Source organism: Rattus rattus, chromosome 11, assembly GCF_011064425.1.
Source record: "Rattus rattus isolate New Zealand chromosome 11, Rrattus_CSIRO_v1, whole genome shotgun sequence".
NCBI classification, from domain to species: Eukaryota; Metazoa; Chordata; class Mammalia; order Rodentia; family Muridae; genus Rattus; species Rattus rattus.
Window position 1 is genome coordinate 95,037,465 of NC_046164.1, and position 15,910 is coordinate 95,053,374.

At 41.1% G+C, this 15,910-nt stretch overlaps 1 protein-coding gene across 1 annotated transcript in view; it reads right to left on the reverse strand.

The window, feature by feature from the left end:
- Wdpcp (WD repeat containing planar cell polarity effector) overlaps positions 1-15,910 on the reverse strand; it is a 225,911-nt gene that overhangs the window by 147,202 nt on the left and 62,799 nt on the right. Inside the window, exon 10 of the mRNA XM_032916336.1 lies at positions 2,318-2,927. Coding sequence (XP_032772227.1) covers positions 2,318-2,927 — 610 coding nt within the window. The remainder of the gene's footprint in view (positions 1-2,317; positions 2,928-15,910) is intronic.

Genomic DNA, 15,910 nt, shown 5'->3' on the forward strand with positions numbered 1-15,910 from the left:
TATTTTAGACTATGATCTATGATCTGTCTCTACAATTTTAAATTGTAAGCTACACCTTTCATGTCAAATTTTCCAAGGGCTTGAATAACAAGCATGTGAAAAACAGAGTCTCATAAAGCTCTCTCTTCGGAGAGCTGCACATGCAACTACCTGTTTACATATGCAGTAACTTGAATTATACATGAAAATGCAACATGGATGCCCAGAATCAGCTCTGTGTTAATTCAAGAAGTATATTAATTTTTGGATGTATTTAGTAGCAGATCATAAGAAAAATCTGTTCTTTAAAACTAGGTTTTCTGTTTTTTAAAAAAAATTACTGGTTAGAATCTACTATTTCAAGTAATCTACTACTCCCAGGAAAGAAAATTTTATATAAATATTAATTTCATAATACATTAAAAATGGGACACAAAGCTTTTTAAAAAATCCTTAGATATTCCACATTTAGCTCTTCCAAAGAGCTAAATTAGAAGACTGTGCAGTTTCCCTGTCCTGTAAACTTAAATGAAAATACAATTTAAATGATAAATGTCAGTTGCAGAAGTTATCACCTTTCTATCTGAGTGCTTGACTTCTATTGGATAATTTTATTCCAAGAGACCTTCTTGGGAAAAAGAGGTGACAGCCAACTCATTGCCTAATTGATTTAGGAACAGTGCCCAGGGAAACAGTCCAATTAAGTTTACAAGCTGGCAATTAGCAGGAAGCCCTCTAAATCCCTGCACTGAGAGCCTGTTTACTCTCGTAAGGAGGCAAATGTGCTAGAGATAGGAAGACAAAACTGTGCTTTTTGCAAAGCTGTTGTGAGGAGACGGACAAGGGAGAATGGAAGGGATGTGGGGTGTGCATGGACAGATACGTTCTGTTGGACGGTAACTGAGTCATTTAAAGGGGTAGGGGAGAAAGAATAAAAAAGGTAGGTGAGAGAGAGAGGGAGAGACAGAGATAGAGAGATTGTGTATGTTTTAACAGACATGGAAACATCAAACATCCACTTTAATTAGTGTTGTGTATGGAGACACATAACTGCTAAAATGTAGTCTACTGGATAATCTCACAAAAGAGATTCCAAACATTTTTGTACAATTTTAAGGTTATGAGCAGAGTCAGCAGCATTTCTCCTATGACAAGAAACACGGCTGTCTTTATAGGACTGTCCTCCGGATCAGTCAGGTCACTTCCACTAGACTGTCCTTTCCCCTTCAATTTGGGGGCGAGTAGGCCAGTGCGAAAACAGAAGTGATCGCTGCTTGACAAACATGTCGATGTCTTTAAAACTAGCTGCACACCTACAGCAGATCCTGCAAGGTTTTCAAATGTATTCACCTAACTTTTCAAGTACATATGTGCTTTAATTTAAAAAAAAGGTTTTTGTCAGCCCAAGTCCCTCAAAGAATGTTAAAGTATACAAAACTACCTAAAGTAGTTCTTGTTCTTTCAGTATGAACCTGTCAATCCAGAGCTATGAAAGACAAGTGACCATCAGAATATTTCACTTTAAGGATCCCCACTGGAAATGAGCTTTATTACTTTATAATTTATAAACATCAAGAAAGCTCTTTAGCACTTCTATCTAAAAGGAAAACAAACAAACAAAAAACAGGACCAAAAAGTTACACAAAGGTCTCTAGTAAATTTTAACTAAATATCTGACTTATTTTTTTAAATATTTGCTCTATCCAATTCCAACATGCACAGCAACAGAAATAGATAATCTAAAATAATTTTTATAGAAAAGTGTTCTATTCTATAACATAGGCTTTCATGATGAACACAGAAGTTAATTTTTAAATTCTAATCTACCTGTTTCTTATGGAATATTTTAGACAACTTATTTTAGAAAACATTAGAAGTAAATGTTCAGATTTTACAAAATACTGTGTATGTGTGTGTGTGTGTCTACATGAGTTCATGTACACCACATGTATGCAATGCTTGGAGAATCCAGAAGAAGGCGTCAGATCCCCTGAAACTGGAGTTACAGATGGTTGGGAGGAGCTGGGAACTGAACCCAGGCCCTCTGAAAGAACAGTAAACATTCTTAACCTCTGAGTCATCACTCCAGCTCTAAAAGGTCATACCTTTAAATCATCATTATGGACAATTAGGACAAATCAAAAGTCTTCAATATTTAATATTTCTTGGGGCTAGTTAGAAACTACCCCAAGTGTTTTCAAGGAACCTATAGGCAATCGTTGAAAGGCAGACATTCTTATGGGATGGCAAGCAGAAAACCTACATTTGAAGAATAGTTTGACACCTTAGTTATGTCGTAACATAAACGAAGTAACTACTACCAGGCCACTTGACTTACCAAGTTTAAACAACAGCACACCCAAAGGTCCTCTGTTGAACCTGAGGAAGAGGAGATCACAGATTTCTCCTCTTTTAGGCTTCTGGAAAACAACGGGAGGAGCAATCCACTGCATATGAACAAGACTGCTGGAAAAATCAAAGAATTTATTGAATTGCAGAGTCTCCTTTGGTAAGCAATCTTCTGCCAAGAGCTGGATGTTGATAGGGGACAGAGCAATGTCAAAAACTTGTAATTCCCCTTGGTTGCTGCCAACCAGCAGAATGGCACCACTTGGGTGGCAGCTTATTAATGAAGGCATAAGTTCAGCCTGGGCCAAGAGAGTCACTCCACGGTGAGCTTCATAGAGAATTACGGAAGAGTCTTCACAGCCCACAATCAGTTTGTCTTCCGTAGAATTCTTACAGCAGCTGATGGCCTTCGACCTTAGTGGTATTCTGGTAACTGACACGCAATGGAGTTTGTTCCTGACAGACTCGTAGATACAGCTGTCAGCCATGGGCTCCTGGTCTACACTGAAGGAGCACTCCACTGTGAACACCTGATAAGGTTGTCTGGTGCCAAAGTGAACATCCAGAGGATTCCATTCTGTGCGAACAGAGCTCAGGACCTGTAAGAATAGTGGCAAGTACAGTAAGATGAACCTTGGTTTTGCTGCGGCTGTCAAGCACAGGGCCGTATTTTTAAATTCAGAATCCACTTAGGACCTGAAACTGCACCTTGGATACCAGCAACAGCAGGAAACAACAGTGCACAGAGAACATATAGACTCTGCACAGCTGCAGGAACTGAGTTACACGATTTTAAATTTAACACTTAGTGCTTAATAAGTCTGAAAATCACTTAAAGTTGCATATGTCTAATGATATATAAAAACTAGTAAAATGAAGTTTTATTAAAATAATAAGACTGGCAGAATATGTTAAGAAGTTAAAAAAACTTTAAGGGATTAAGTAATAATCTCTTTCCTACCTACAATCTTGAAAATATTAATAATAAACTATTGCCTGAGTAGGCAAAGGGAAAAAGCATCAGCACTCTAAGTCTTACAAAATTATTTTGCAATCATAAAGACAAAATTGACATATTGCTGTATCAACAAATTGTCAATAGAAATAATATAATATGTTACTTTAAAATGATAAGAAAGTAAAATTAATAAATGATATATTTTAAAGCTTGTGAAAAATATTGTAAAAGCATAAATTTTGTTTTATTTGCCCACAGAAACACCAATGCATAAGACAAAAGAAAACAGGTTACTCTCTTATTCATATGTAAATGGTGGGTAGTTAAATGTGGCATTAAATACATTGCTCAAAAAGTAAACCACGAAATGATGGCGAAACACTGACTAGCACTTTTGATAAGGATTTGAGCACATTGAGAGTAGGCGTTGGAAGAACGGTTGTATTCTTGTCGGGGGAAGCCCCTGGCCATTGAGAACAGCGGGAAGGTGAGCCTCTCAGGTCTCCGCTCACAGGCCTGCAGCCTGCAGTGGGAAGGAGGAGCTGGACGCTCAAGCCTGGGGACAAAGCTCAGCCTTTTCCAGTGGGTATTCTGAGCACTGCTGATCTGATGACTCTCCTCTCTCTCCTCTCTCTCTCTTCCTCCTTCCCCCCACCCTGCTATTTATTCATTTACTGGGCATATATTTAGTGAATTAACTCATCCAAAACTAAGCCTATTGCCATCATATGTTCATCTCCAGACCACACTACCAAAAATTAAAAAAGGAAGGAAGGGAGGGAGGGAGGGGAGGGAGGGAGGGAGGGAGGAGGGAGGGGGAGGAAGGGAGGAAGGGAGGAGGAGGGAGGAGGAGGGAGGGAGGGGGAGGGAGGAGGAGGAGGAAAGGAAAAGAATAAAAAGAAAAAAAGAAAGGACACACCCAGGCAGAGCCTGCTATATTTGACTGAGATCTGTCTCTGGGTTGTCAATACAACACATTGAGGTCATTTTCCCACATGTGAAACAGCACTAACATTATTTGTTCATATTCTTCTCTCATATATTACATCCCCACTGCAGCTTTCTCTCCTTCCATTCCTCCCAGTCCCTCACCCACCTCCCTTCTCTCCCAGATCCACGCCTCCTCCCTTCCCTTCAGAAAAGAGCAGGCCTCCCAGGGATATCCACTGAACATGGCTCAAAAACATTCATACTAGACAAATACTCTGATATCAAGGCTGAAGGAGGCCACCCAGCAGGAGGAGTAAGGTCTCAAGAGCAGACAAAACAGTGTTTTGCCACTGTTAGGAGTCCCACAAGAGCATCAAGCTATACAACTCTATTGTTTATGTAGAGGACTCATACAGGCTCCACGATTGTCACTTTAGTCTCCGTGAGCCCTGGTTAGTTGATTCTGAGCCATATTCTCCTGGTGACCTCAACACCTCTGGCTTCAACAAACCTTCCTTTCCCTCTTCCTCGGGGCTCCCCTAGGTCTCTGCCTCTGAAGGGATTATTGTGGTGACTCATTTAACTATTTAACAGTCTTGTGAGTCAAACTGTTTCTGAATGCACATGTGGCAATGTTATGGAATGGTGGGCCAGGGCCAGGGATGGGCACTGACCTAGGTTTGTGCACCTGTCTCCATACACACACAAAAGCCTGCGGTGGATGCTGGGTATCCTCCTCAGTCATTCTCTGATTTAGCTGTGGAAGCAGTGTCTCTGAACCTGGAGCTCCCCAATTCACCTAGAGTAGCTGGCTGGCAAACCCAGGGATCCTCCTGCCTCTGCTTCCCCTGCACTGGGATCACACGGGATCACACGGGATCACACGGGATCACACGGGATCACACGGGATGGGAGCTGGAGATGTGATCTTAGCCTCCACACCTAGGGGCCGGGTACTTCCCGAATGAGCTCTTCCCACCTCTTGATATTCTAAGACCTAACCTAACACGCAGTACTAATTCAATCTTTAAACAGCACGGTTTTGAGTTCACTTTCCTGTTCAAATCTTTTAATGGCAAAAAACTAATGATTTAAATTTTATCCCTTGCCTAGTACAAAATATACCATAATAGGTCACACCAAATTCCTTCCTTCCCTTGTCTTTCTTTCTTTCGTTTGTTTGTTGTTTAGCAAATATTTTAGTGTGCGCTGGACGCTGACCCTGGTTGTACAGCATTTAAGAAAGCCTCCCCAGAGGTTCCCGCTTTGCGTGTGCAGCCGTTTTGTAGGCAGTAGATACTCTGGGGGGGGGGATGGGGAGCAGCAATCAGTCCCAATGCAGACAGCTGCATCACAGTACAGCCCAACTACCCTGCCATGCCCTCGAAGGCAGGCTACCGTCTCTAAAGGATGTTCTGTCCAGTTTGCTGACACAGCAGTAAGGAAAGTCATGCAGGAAGCTGGTTCCAAGACAAGCAGGGTTGCTGATAATGTGGTCTTTAAGGTTTTCTTAAATCACTCCTCGAAGGAGCTCAGTTTGAGAATGCTGTCAGAGCAGATCAGGAGATCAGAATGCCAGGACCTGGGAGGCTTTTCAGACAGGAACAAGGCTTCAGCAACAATCAGACTAGAGGCTATTTCAAAAAACAATTTATCATGTCCTGAAAATCTGAGTGAGGGCAAATTAAAGAGCAGTGGCCTACTTTGTTGGCAGAGGGAATTTCGAGACGCACTGGGAAATGCCTAGGAGGCACATGCCACTGTCAGCCTGACAGAACTTGGCATTTACCTGTGGCAAGTGTCTCTGAGAGCGTCTGTGAGCAACGGCTGTGACTGCACTGCCCGGTATGGGAGGACCTGCCCACTATGGGTGGCACCATTTCCGTGGACAAGGGATCCAGCATTCGATAAGCAGGGAAAGGTGAGCTGAGTACAAGTCTAAGTGTACCCACTGTTCTGACCGTGACCGCTGCCTCATGCCCACCATGACAGACTAGGCCTTGAACTATGAGCTAGAATAAACGCTTTCTCCCTTAAGTTGCTTTGGTCACGATGTTTAAATCACCAGAAGAAAGGGAACTAAGCTGCCTGTGGCTGACTGCCTAGGCTGGGTTAACTGAAGACCCACCTTAACTGCAGGTGGTGCTGGCTACTCCATGGCTGGGTCCTGAACTGAGGGAAAAGGACAAGTAGCCTGGAACTCAGAGTCCATTGCTCTCTGCTGTCTGCATGCAATGCTACATGAGCAGCTGCTGCCTCAGGCCCGGCTGCCAGGCCTTCTCCATGATGAACGTATTCGTGACTGTGAGCTGTAATTAACCCTTCTTCCGTCCTTAAGCTGTTTTTGTCAGATATTTTATCACGCTCACAGGAAAGTAATGAGTACAGAAGAAGACTAAAGTATCCTAGGTTCTAAAGCCCTTCCAGCCAGGTTATATTCTCTTTATTATTTCATTTATTTACTTTTCAAATGTTGTCTCCCCTTCACCTCTAAGAGGGTGCTTCCCCCACCCACCCACTCACTCCCACCTCACCCCTTTAGCATCCCCTTCTCTGGGGCATCAAACCTCCACGGGACGAAGGGCATCCCCTCCCACTGAGGCCAGACAAGGCCTCCTCTGCTACACATGTAGTGGGAGCCACAGGACCAGCCTGTGTGTGCTCCTTGGTTGGTGGCTATGAGTCTCTGCGTCTGCCTGGGTCACCGGGTTACGTTCTAATCCTACCTTCATAAGTGTTTCCCATCCTCAGCCTGTGCTCATGTTATATGTAGTCTTCTGTGATATCTCAACCCGAGGGCATGTTATGATATGTAGTCTTCTGTGATATCACAACCCGAGGGCATGTTATGATATGTAGTCTTCTGTGATATCACAACCCGAGGGCATGTTATGATGATATGTAGTCTTCTGTGATATCTCAGCCCGAGGGCATGTTATGATATGTAGTCTTCTGTGATATCACAACCCGAGGGCATGTTATGATATGTAGTCTTCTGTGATATCTCAACCCGAGGGCATGTTATGATATGTAGTCTTCTGTGATATCTCAGCCCGAGGGCATGTTATGATATGTAGTCTTCTGTGATATCTCAACCCGAGGGCATGTTATGATGTGTAGTCTTCTGTCTTAGCTATGTAGTCCTATGCCCTTATTTTCACTATAAGCTTGAAACACAACTATGTTGTGGTTTTCATACTGTTCTACACCTGTGGAGGAGCAAAAACCGTGCTAACGGTAAGTTCACCGTAACTTTTCTAAAGCTATAAACGCAGTGCGAGTACAGCCCTGCACTGCTAGTTGAGGTGCCCTCTAGAACACTGGGGTTTTCCAGTGGAGCCCTCTGGCACTGAATATTTCAAACTGAAGGAAACTGAGGGCTATGAGATATTGAGGGAAATATGAACTCCCACCAAGACAATCTCAATAAAAGGGCCTAGTAGGATGGCAGCAGTCTCCAAGTTACAAGGTTCAGGGTTCAGAGATCAGAGTTCACGACTCAGGTTTCCAAGTCTTTGTTTTGTTCTGTTTGTTGGTGGTGGCTGGGTTTTTCTTTCTCTCTACCAGTTCTCGAGGCCCTCGCTGACAGGACTCAGGGCATGCTTTGCTACTACTGTTACTATCCACTTACGGGAAAAAGATGTCTTGCACAGTATAACTAAGGATACCACTGGCTTGGGGGTAGGCAACCTGTGAGCTTCCCAGTGCAGGCCTGGGACAGAAGTGCAGCCCTCTGTGGGAGCAGGGCCAGCTTTTCATGACTGAGCTAACTCTCCAAATCTGGACCACGCTGCTCCTCATGTACATCAGTCACTTCAGTGACACAAAACAGGTGCCGTCGCCATAAATCTATATTCTGGGGATAAGAACTCTGATAGTCAGAGAGACAGATACTGCTGACCTACGCAGGTCACCCAGTGATCCTGGGGAGGAGTCCCCAGACAGGGAAGAAGAAGAAAGAGGTGAAGAGGGAGGCCTGTGCTGAGCCATTCTGCCAGCCCTGCACTCTAAGGGCCACTGTGCATAACAGGACAGCAGAAATTTGAAGAAGTCCTGGTAGATGACTGTCCTTAAGGATGCTTCATTCTTAGGTCAGATAAATTGTTCTGAAAATCGTGTACTCTCGAAATGTAATTGGTAAATTATCTTTAAAATGAACAAAATAAAACTGTCCCTTCAAAACAAAAATTACACAAATATAGGCTAATACTGCCCACCTACCACTACTCTCTACTCTAGTATTTTGGACTCTTGACAGAATTATATAAAGAACAGATGGAGCTGTGTTTATAACTCTCAGAATGATCTGTCAACATGAATAGCCAAAATACCTGTATGTTAAAAGTATTTTATCTACTTGGCTGCTGCATTTGATCATGATTGAACCCAACTGTCCCTCCAACATCAACACCAGAGAGGAGAAGCAGTACGCGGGCCCCAGCTCGAGTCCTAAGGTCCTAGGCAAGCTTGCCTCCTACATCTCTGTTTCTCTTCTGAAAAGGTTGTATTCACATATGTGGTAGGATGGCTACGGAATTAAAAATGACATCTAATATGCAAGGAACAGAAGCACCCGCCGCAGTAGTCACTCTCATCATTGGTCCTGAAGGCCAAGTCCGGTTCCTTTAGCACTGTCTACAGACAACACAAAGAGTGGAAGGCAGTGATCCCTGGATAAGAACTGTATTTCCTACTGAGGACTTACACGTGGAAGAACGCCTCCAACCGGAGAAGACGGGATTGGAAGCTGATACTCAGTGCATTTCATCTGTTCAGGAGCAACATCACTGTACTTGGTACATGACAGTGGCTCGAAAAGGCACCGAATATATTCTAAATAAAATAAACTACTGAGGAATAAAAAAGAAAAGATTCAAAATGTGACAAGTCAGAAGAAAGTCTGAAAATCCAAGGCAACGTTCTCTGCTTTCACAGGAAGACAAAAACTCAACAAGGAAAGAACATGAAGAAAGCAGGAGAAAAATATTTGCAATTTTTCTTTTGAGGGGGCAGTTCTATTTGGTTTATTTTAAACCGTCAATGCCAACGAGAGGTATCTGGCATCAGAGGTAGGCAAGTAGAGGAGATTTTCATTCCAAAAGACGGGTGATCCTGGCCCAGTAATTCTGTGCATGTGTTTGTGCATGTGAGTACATTCAAACTGTGTAGTAGAAAATGTTAAAAATGTAAAAATTCAGGCTAAGAAATAGCAGAAGAAACAATAAGATGAGTTTCTAAAATGTCCTAAAGAAAATGGTTTTAGCCAAGTTTAAGTCAGTCTCCTCTCAGTAAAACCAACTGGACGTTCATTCTGATGAACCTTCATTTTCATTCTTTAAAGAAAGCTAACTTTGTCAGGGAATGGTGGCACACACATATAATCCCAAATTTACACACACACACACACACACACACACACACCTCTGAAAATAATTAGATAAAATTCACCCAGCAACAGTACAGGAGAAGAAAGCCTTATCAGTCAGTCTGACTGATGACCATTAGAGAAAGAGAGCTTCAAACTCAGAAAGAACAAAGAGCAGAAAAGAAATCAGTGAGTTAGAGGCTGGCTCAAATCTTCAAGTTTCATGTTCAGCTAGAGAGGGTATCTCTCATGAATGTTTTAAAAGTCACCCAATATGCAAATCAGGAAAATTATTTAAAGAGAGGCCTCTGCTGGCACTGAAGCCTTCACCAGTAGGTAAACAGGTTACTTAAAAGATTATGCAGCAGCCAGAAGTTCTTAGCTTATCACTAGGATTTATTCCGAAATCTACATTCTCTCCATCACTTTGCAGAATTTTTAGGAACAGAAGATAAAAAGTACATTTTATTTTTACTTCTTTTTATGAAACATTCAACACACACATAAAAGTGGAGAGAAAAATATGTGAAAAACAGCTTTAGGAAATACTATCTTTTTGCCTCAATTTTAAAAATAAAATATCACATATAAGTTGAAGCCTGCCAGGCCCATTTCCTTCTACCCCACTCTGGAGGCAACATTGTTACGAATCTGGTATTTATCCTTATGTATACTGTTGTTTATCAGTCTAGAATAGTCGGGAAGAACACTGAATCATTGTTTTATAGGTTTGCATAAATGTTATTAAACTATCTCACACTGTAATTTCATTTTGCTCAATTTATTCTTCTGAAATTTAAGAAAGTCACACAAATATACTTTAGTCTTTTATATAGCACTGCACCCTCCAAATGTACCATAAAATATGTTTTTATTTGCCTGATTTAAGCTTGCGTGCGTGCATGCATGCCTGTGTGTGTGTGTGTGTGTGTGTGTGTGTGTGTGTGTGTGAGAGAGAGAGAGAGAGAGAGAGAGAGAGAGAGAGAGAGAGAGAGAGAGATCAGGAGAGAACACGGTATCCCATTGATTAGCAAGCATTCTACCACTGAGTTATATTTACAGCCTATTATTTAAATTTTTACATAGGGTCTCACTCAGTTGAATGTATTGAACCTGTGGCCCTCCTTCTTCAGTCACTAGACTAGTTGAAATTATAGGCAGCACAGGGTCTTTCATATTCATTCTCATTCTCTCTCTCTCTCTCTCTCTCTCTCTCTCTCTCTCTCTCTCTCTCTCTCAGAACACAAAATACATTTCCACAGGAAGCAGGCATATTCACAACACTCTTACTACAAGAGGGTGGCGAATGAGAGTCCCTAGCACCACATATCCGATCAAATACAGCATCTAAAAACAGTGAGATTTGGGCCAGCAACACATCTCAGAGGGCAAAGTCACCTGCCAACAAGCCTGATGCCCTCAGTTTGATCCCCTGAAACCATGTGGTGAAAGGCAGAACTGACCTCACAAGTTTTCCTCTGAACTCCCCATGTGCACTGTGACATACATACACACACACACACACACACACACACACACACACACACACACACACCATACATAAACAAATAAAAGTTAAAAAAAAAGTAGCATTTGGTTTTAAGTAGGTGCATTCCCATTTTCTAACATTCTCTAGCGTTGACGTTTGTGCATGATGATGCATAAATGCTAATAAGCTAGAAGGGTTAGGAAGGTGACAAGTCTACTAGGAAGCATGAGCATCCTTACATCTTGACTTCATGTATGGATAAGCTGTACTCTTACATGTTCGTATTCATACAGTTTTCCCATCTATAAAACTACTTTTTATAGTAGTCAATACGATATATCAAAGACTTACTTCATCAAAGAATAAGCAAATACTTAATGAACAGAATAGAAACCCAGTGATTTTCAACAAAGAGCAAAGGCAAGCCAATGAAGAAAGCAGTCTTTCAACAACAGTTCCCATTATCAATACATACAAGTGAAAACACAAAGACTGAACACGGAGCTCAAGTTCTAATCACAAGTTTTACCACAGATCCCTGATTTTGAAAGTAGCAGCAATGGTACCTTACTTTTTAATCTTTTTAAATCTCCACATACTACAGACAATTTTTTTAGATAGCAAAGCAAACTACCCACGAACAAGTAGATTCGGAGTTTAAAAAGGGATAATTATATGCAGTAAATATATCATAATAATTTAGACTATCTTAAAATGAGAGGAGAAAAAAAAATGAGAGGAGAGAAATGAGCAAGAGACCTGGAAAAAACAGAATCTCCTCAACAATGAAAGCCACAGTAGTAAGATTGGGATGGTTATCCCCACAGGGCATGTGTGTGAGACAGAACATGGAGGATAACCACTTATGTGATCTAGCTCATCCCGCACTCCTGTAAACCAAGAGCTTGGTATAGAAAATGAGAACAGAGCAGTTATAGAGAAGAATTAAACCTCAGAACTCTGCAGTGTCCACATGGACAAACCAGACTTTATATATAAATACAAATACTGCTACCAAAGAAATTCAGACAATAACCAACCCTGAAACAACAAGCTAATGTCCTTAATAGCCTGACTTTGACTCAAAAATATCATTTTACTTAAAAGAAATAGTGTCTTGGAGAAATGGCTGATTCCAGCCTAGGACAGGCAATGTACAAGATGAGTGTGACCCGCCCACACACCAGACAGCAGGGAATCTGCCAAGATTGCTGAGATCATACCAAAAGAGAACAATTTGAAGATGCTTTTGCTAGGAAAAAATGGGGTAACCTAATCTTCTAAAAGATACACTTACAACTTATGAACATAAAATAGAATGTTTGAATCTATGAATTAATAATGCTATTTTAAAAATTAAAATCAAACACCTTCATTATAGATCAGTTTATCATCTCAACAAATGGTAAGAAAATGCATTTATTATATATGGCAATATAGGTGTCATTTTACAAAAGAGTCCAAATAATAAATGAAAATGATATTATCTAATTATAAAATTGCCATTTTGTAAATGAAGCCATGAACCTTGGAACTGAACATCAATAGCTAACATCGAAAAACAGAAATAGCTAAGAAAGCAAGTGACCCTGAAAGGATGTGCCTGATGCTAAGAACACCTGCTCTAGAGATGGCCACCAAAGCTATAACTCACAGAGCCGTGCAAGACCCAGCCCAAGGACCTTACAGTTGCAACAGAAACCTTTAAGGAAAGAAACAGACTAGTGGGAACTTGTAGACTAAGACACACCCTGGAATGCTCTAAATGGATACAATGCTTTGTCTTCTGGGAGTGTACACACTGGTGGTAAAGACCGTGAAGCAAATAAGAAAGTGGCTAAAACCGATGGCAACGGTTCCCTTGGGGAACAGAGTTACAGCTAAAATTGATACAGCACACGGAGGTGCTTAGCGGGCTGCAAAGTTTCTTCACCTGGCTGCTGATTCCAAGGGTGTTTTGCTTGTAATAGCTCATTAAATGATGCATTAATTTTGTGGTTTGCTTTATATGCATTATATTTTGTAATACATATAAATTAAGCCAGTATTTAGAAAAAAATACAAAGCTCACATTCCCTAGATATACCTAGCGCAAAGCTAACACAGGTGCATCTCGTTATCAATGGTGGCCTTTCTGGCCTTTCTATTGAAAATATCTGTAATATTTTCTGAATTCCTTGCCAAATTGTATGTACTAATAGTTGGACATATAAATCCTTTTCCATCAGTTACTGCTCTTTTAAAAAGAGCCTCAAAACAATGCTTCATCCATCTGAGACAGTGGGTATGGCAGTGCTGCTGAACCCTCGCACAGTGAAGGCACAGGAAGACAACTGAGAGCTCAGGGATAGCCTGGACTACATTAGTAGTTCCAACCAAATAAACAACAAATAAACACAGACAACAAAGCATCTTATAAAGAAAATATGTTTGGGAGGTTTTATTAATCTAGATCTAACAATTCCTAGGATTAAGTAGCTCTGTGTATGTGTCTGTGGTTAGTCTGGTGAGCAAAGTCATGCAGTCTCTCAGTAGATGTGCTGATGTGAGCACCACATGCAGATCTACACATCACAGAAGCTACAGCAGCTGCATAGGCATAAAAGGGAAGAGCGATCTGTTGTCACAAGAGCTGTAGTCACATTCTCATCAAAGTCAACAGGAAGACACAAGAAAACAATAAAAACTTCTTGAGGCAAGGTAAAGTGAGTAAAAAGAAATGCAAATGAAGATGTTTCCATATAGCACATGACAATCCACACATAAGCTGCTAAAACATGCTTATACATGTATGTACAGCTCATGGATGTGTGCAGCGTGGGCGTGTAGGTATGTCCAGGAGGTGTTAGATCTGCAGGGTGCTAGTCCTCTGGACAACCACCTTGCTTTTCTGAGTCAGGCTCTCTAATGAGGACCTGGTGTTTGACAGTTTGGGTTAGGCTGCCTGCTCAGGGAGCCTTGGGGCCCCTGTGTCTCCAGCTCCCCCCGTGTGAGGATCACACCTGGCTTTGACTTGGCCTTGCAAATCTGAAACGCAACTGAGCCATTTCCAAGCCCGGAAAATGGACTCTTAATGAGTTTGCTGATAAAAATCCCTTTCTCTACATTACTTACCACACACTTTTTCAAAAGAATCATTTTCTTAGATTACATAATTCCCCTTGCTCTATGCTTCTAATTAAGATAAACAATATTTGTTTAGAACTTCATGGTGTGAAATTGGACCAGGCGTTTTCTAATATCCATAAAATAATTTTTAAAATGTTTTCCCTCAGAAGACAGATAATTTGGTCACAGAGAGTTGATTTCTGCTTCCTTTGTTTTCTTATTTTTTAGCAGCTCGGTAAGCCAATTTTCTACTTAGACTCTCTCTGTCCATCTCTCCTTTGCTGCAGCATGTGGGCTTTATCCCTCCCGTAGTCTGTTACACAAAAAAGATGGCTTCCGTTTTCATCTTTTTAACTTTGCTGCAAAGCAGTGGGTCTCAACTTGGATGTACAGGAGATCACCTAGGGAACCCAAAACAGATTACTGATGCCCCTCCTGACCGGGTCTGACAGAAGTCTTCTGGTGGCCTGGTCTCGAGAGCTCTGCAGGCGGCTGCAATGCATTACCAGGGAAGGAACTACTGTTCTAGGATTCTGCCACTGTCAAAATAAGAGCTTATTATCTTTTCTGATGAAGCTTACAAGAAAAATGCATTTTAAAAACCTATAGTTTAACAGACTCAAAACTTATTCAATTTATTCTCTAAGAAGAGTACTTTCTCTTTTGGGTTATAACTTAAGGGCATATTGTCTCACTACGCCGGAGGTTTATTTAAAAAGCCTGTTCCTGCCAGTGGGAGAAGGCTGAAGGAACAGTCCCGACTACTGTGACTTTAGCAACTGGTGGCTTTAGTTCATGACACGCTAAATATGCTCCAGTTAAAGATTAAGTCTCCATATGAAGAAAAGCAACCCCCCCTTAAAAACATTTAGCTTTTGCAGAGTGAATTCACAAGAGTTTCTGGAAAAAAATAAAAAAATTTTTGAACAGATGAATTTTGATAGACAATTTAAAGGACCAAATCCTAAAACAAAAACCCTTGCCAGGAAAATAAATTGCATATAATGAAATATCAAAGCAAAAGAGAGAATACTAAGCAATAAGTGGTTCAAAAACATGTGTGGGCTTAGGACATGGCTCAGTGGTAGAATGTTTGCACCCAGCATGAAAGAGGTTCAAGACTATATTATTCCCAGTAGCAGCAAAAGTGATATTCACACATCATATACAAATGTATAAAAACCAATACAGATGCATTTATAAAGTAGATCCTTTAATCTTACTATCTGTAAGTAGAATCAATTACTCCCTATGGCTCCCACTATAGCTTACATTCACCTATAGCAAACTGACACTGTCCTGTACTTATTTTACATTTGTCTCTCCTTGGTAAGAACCTAAGGCCCTTGCAGGCTAGCAGTGTCTTTCTTACACCTGTCATCTGGGGTGAAACACTGTGCTTGTGCAAGATCATGCTTAAAGCTGCTGGCTACTTCAGGCAGAAACACCACAGATACTGGAAATGGGAAAACTGAGCCAGGGAATAAATTCATCTGACCAGAGCATAGATTTATATGAGAAAACAACACTAGAAAGGCTGGTCAAGACAAGTTTGGATCAAGCTGAGTTTGTATTCAACACATACTAAAGAACTGAGTAAAAATGGTCAAAACAGATCTGTGTTTTAGCACCCACACCTGTGCACATTAGAGCTACCAGCAGCCTGGGGTGAACGTAATCTGTGTCAAATTTACTATTGTAAAAATAAGAAAACTAAAGCCAGTTAGACTTA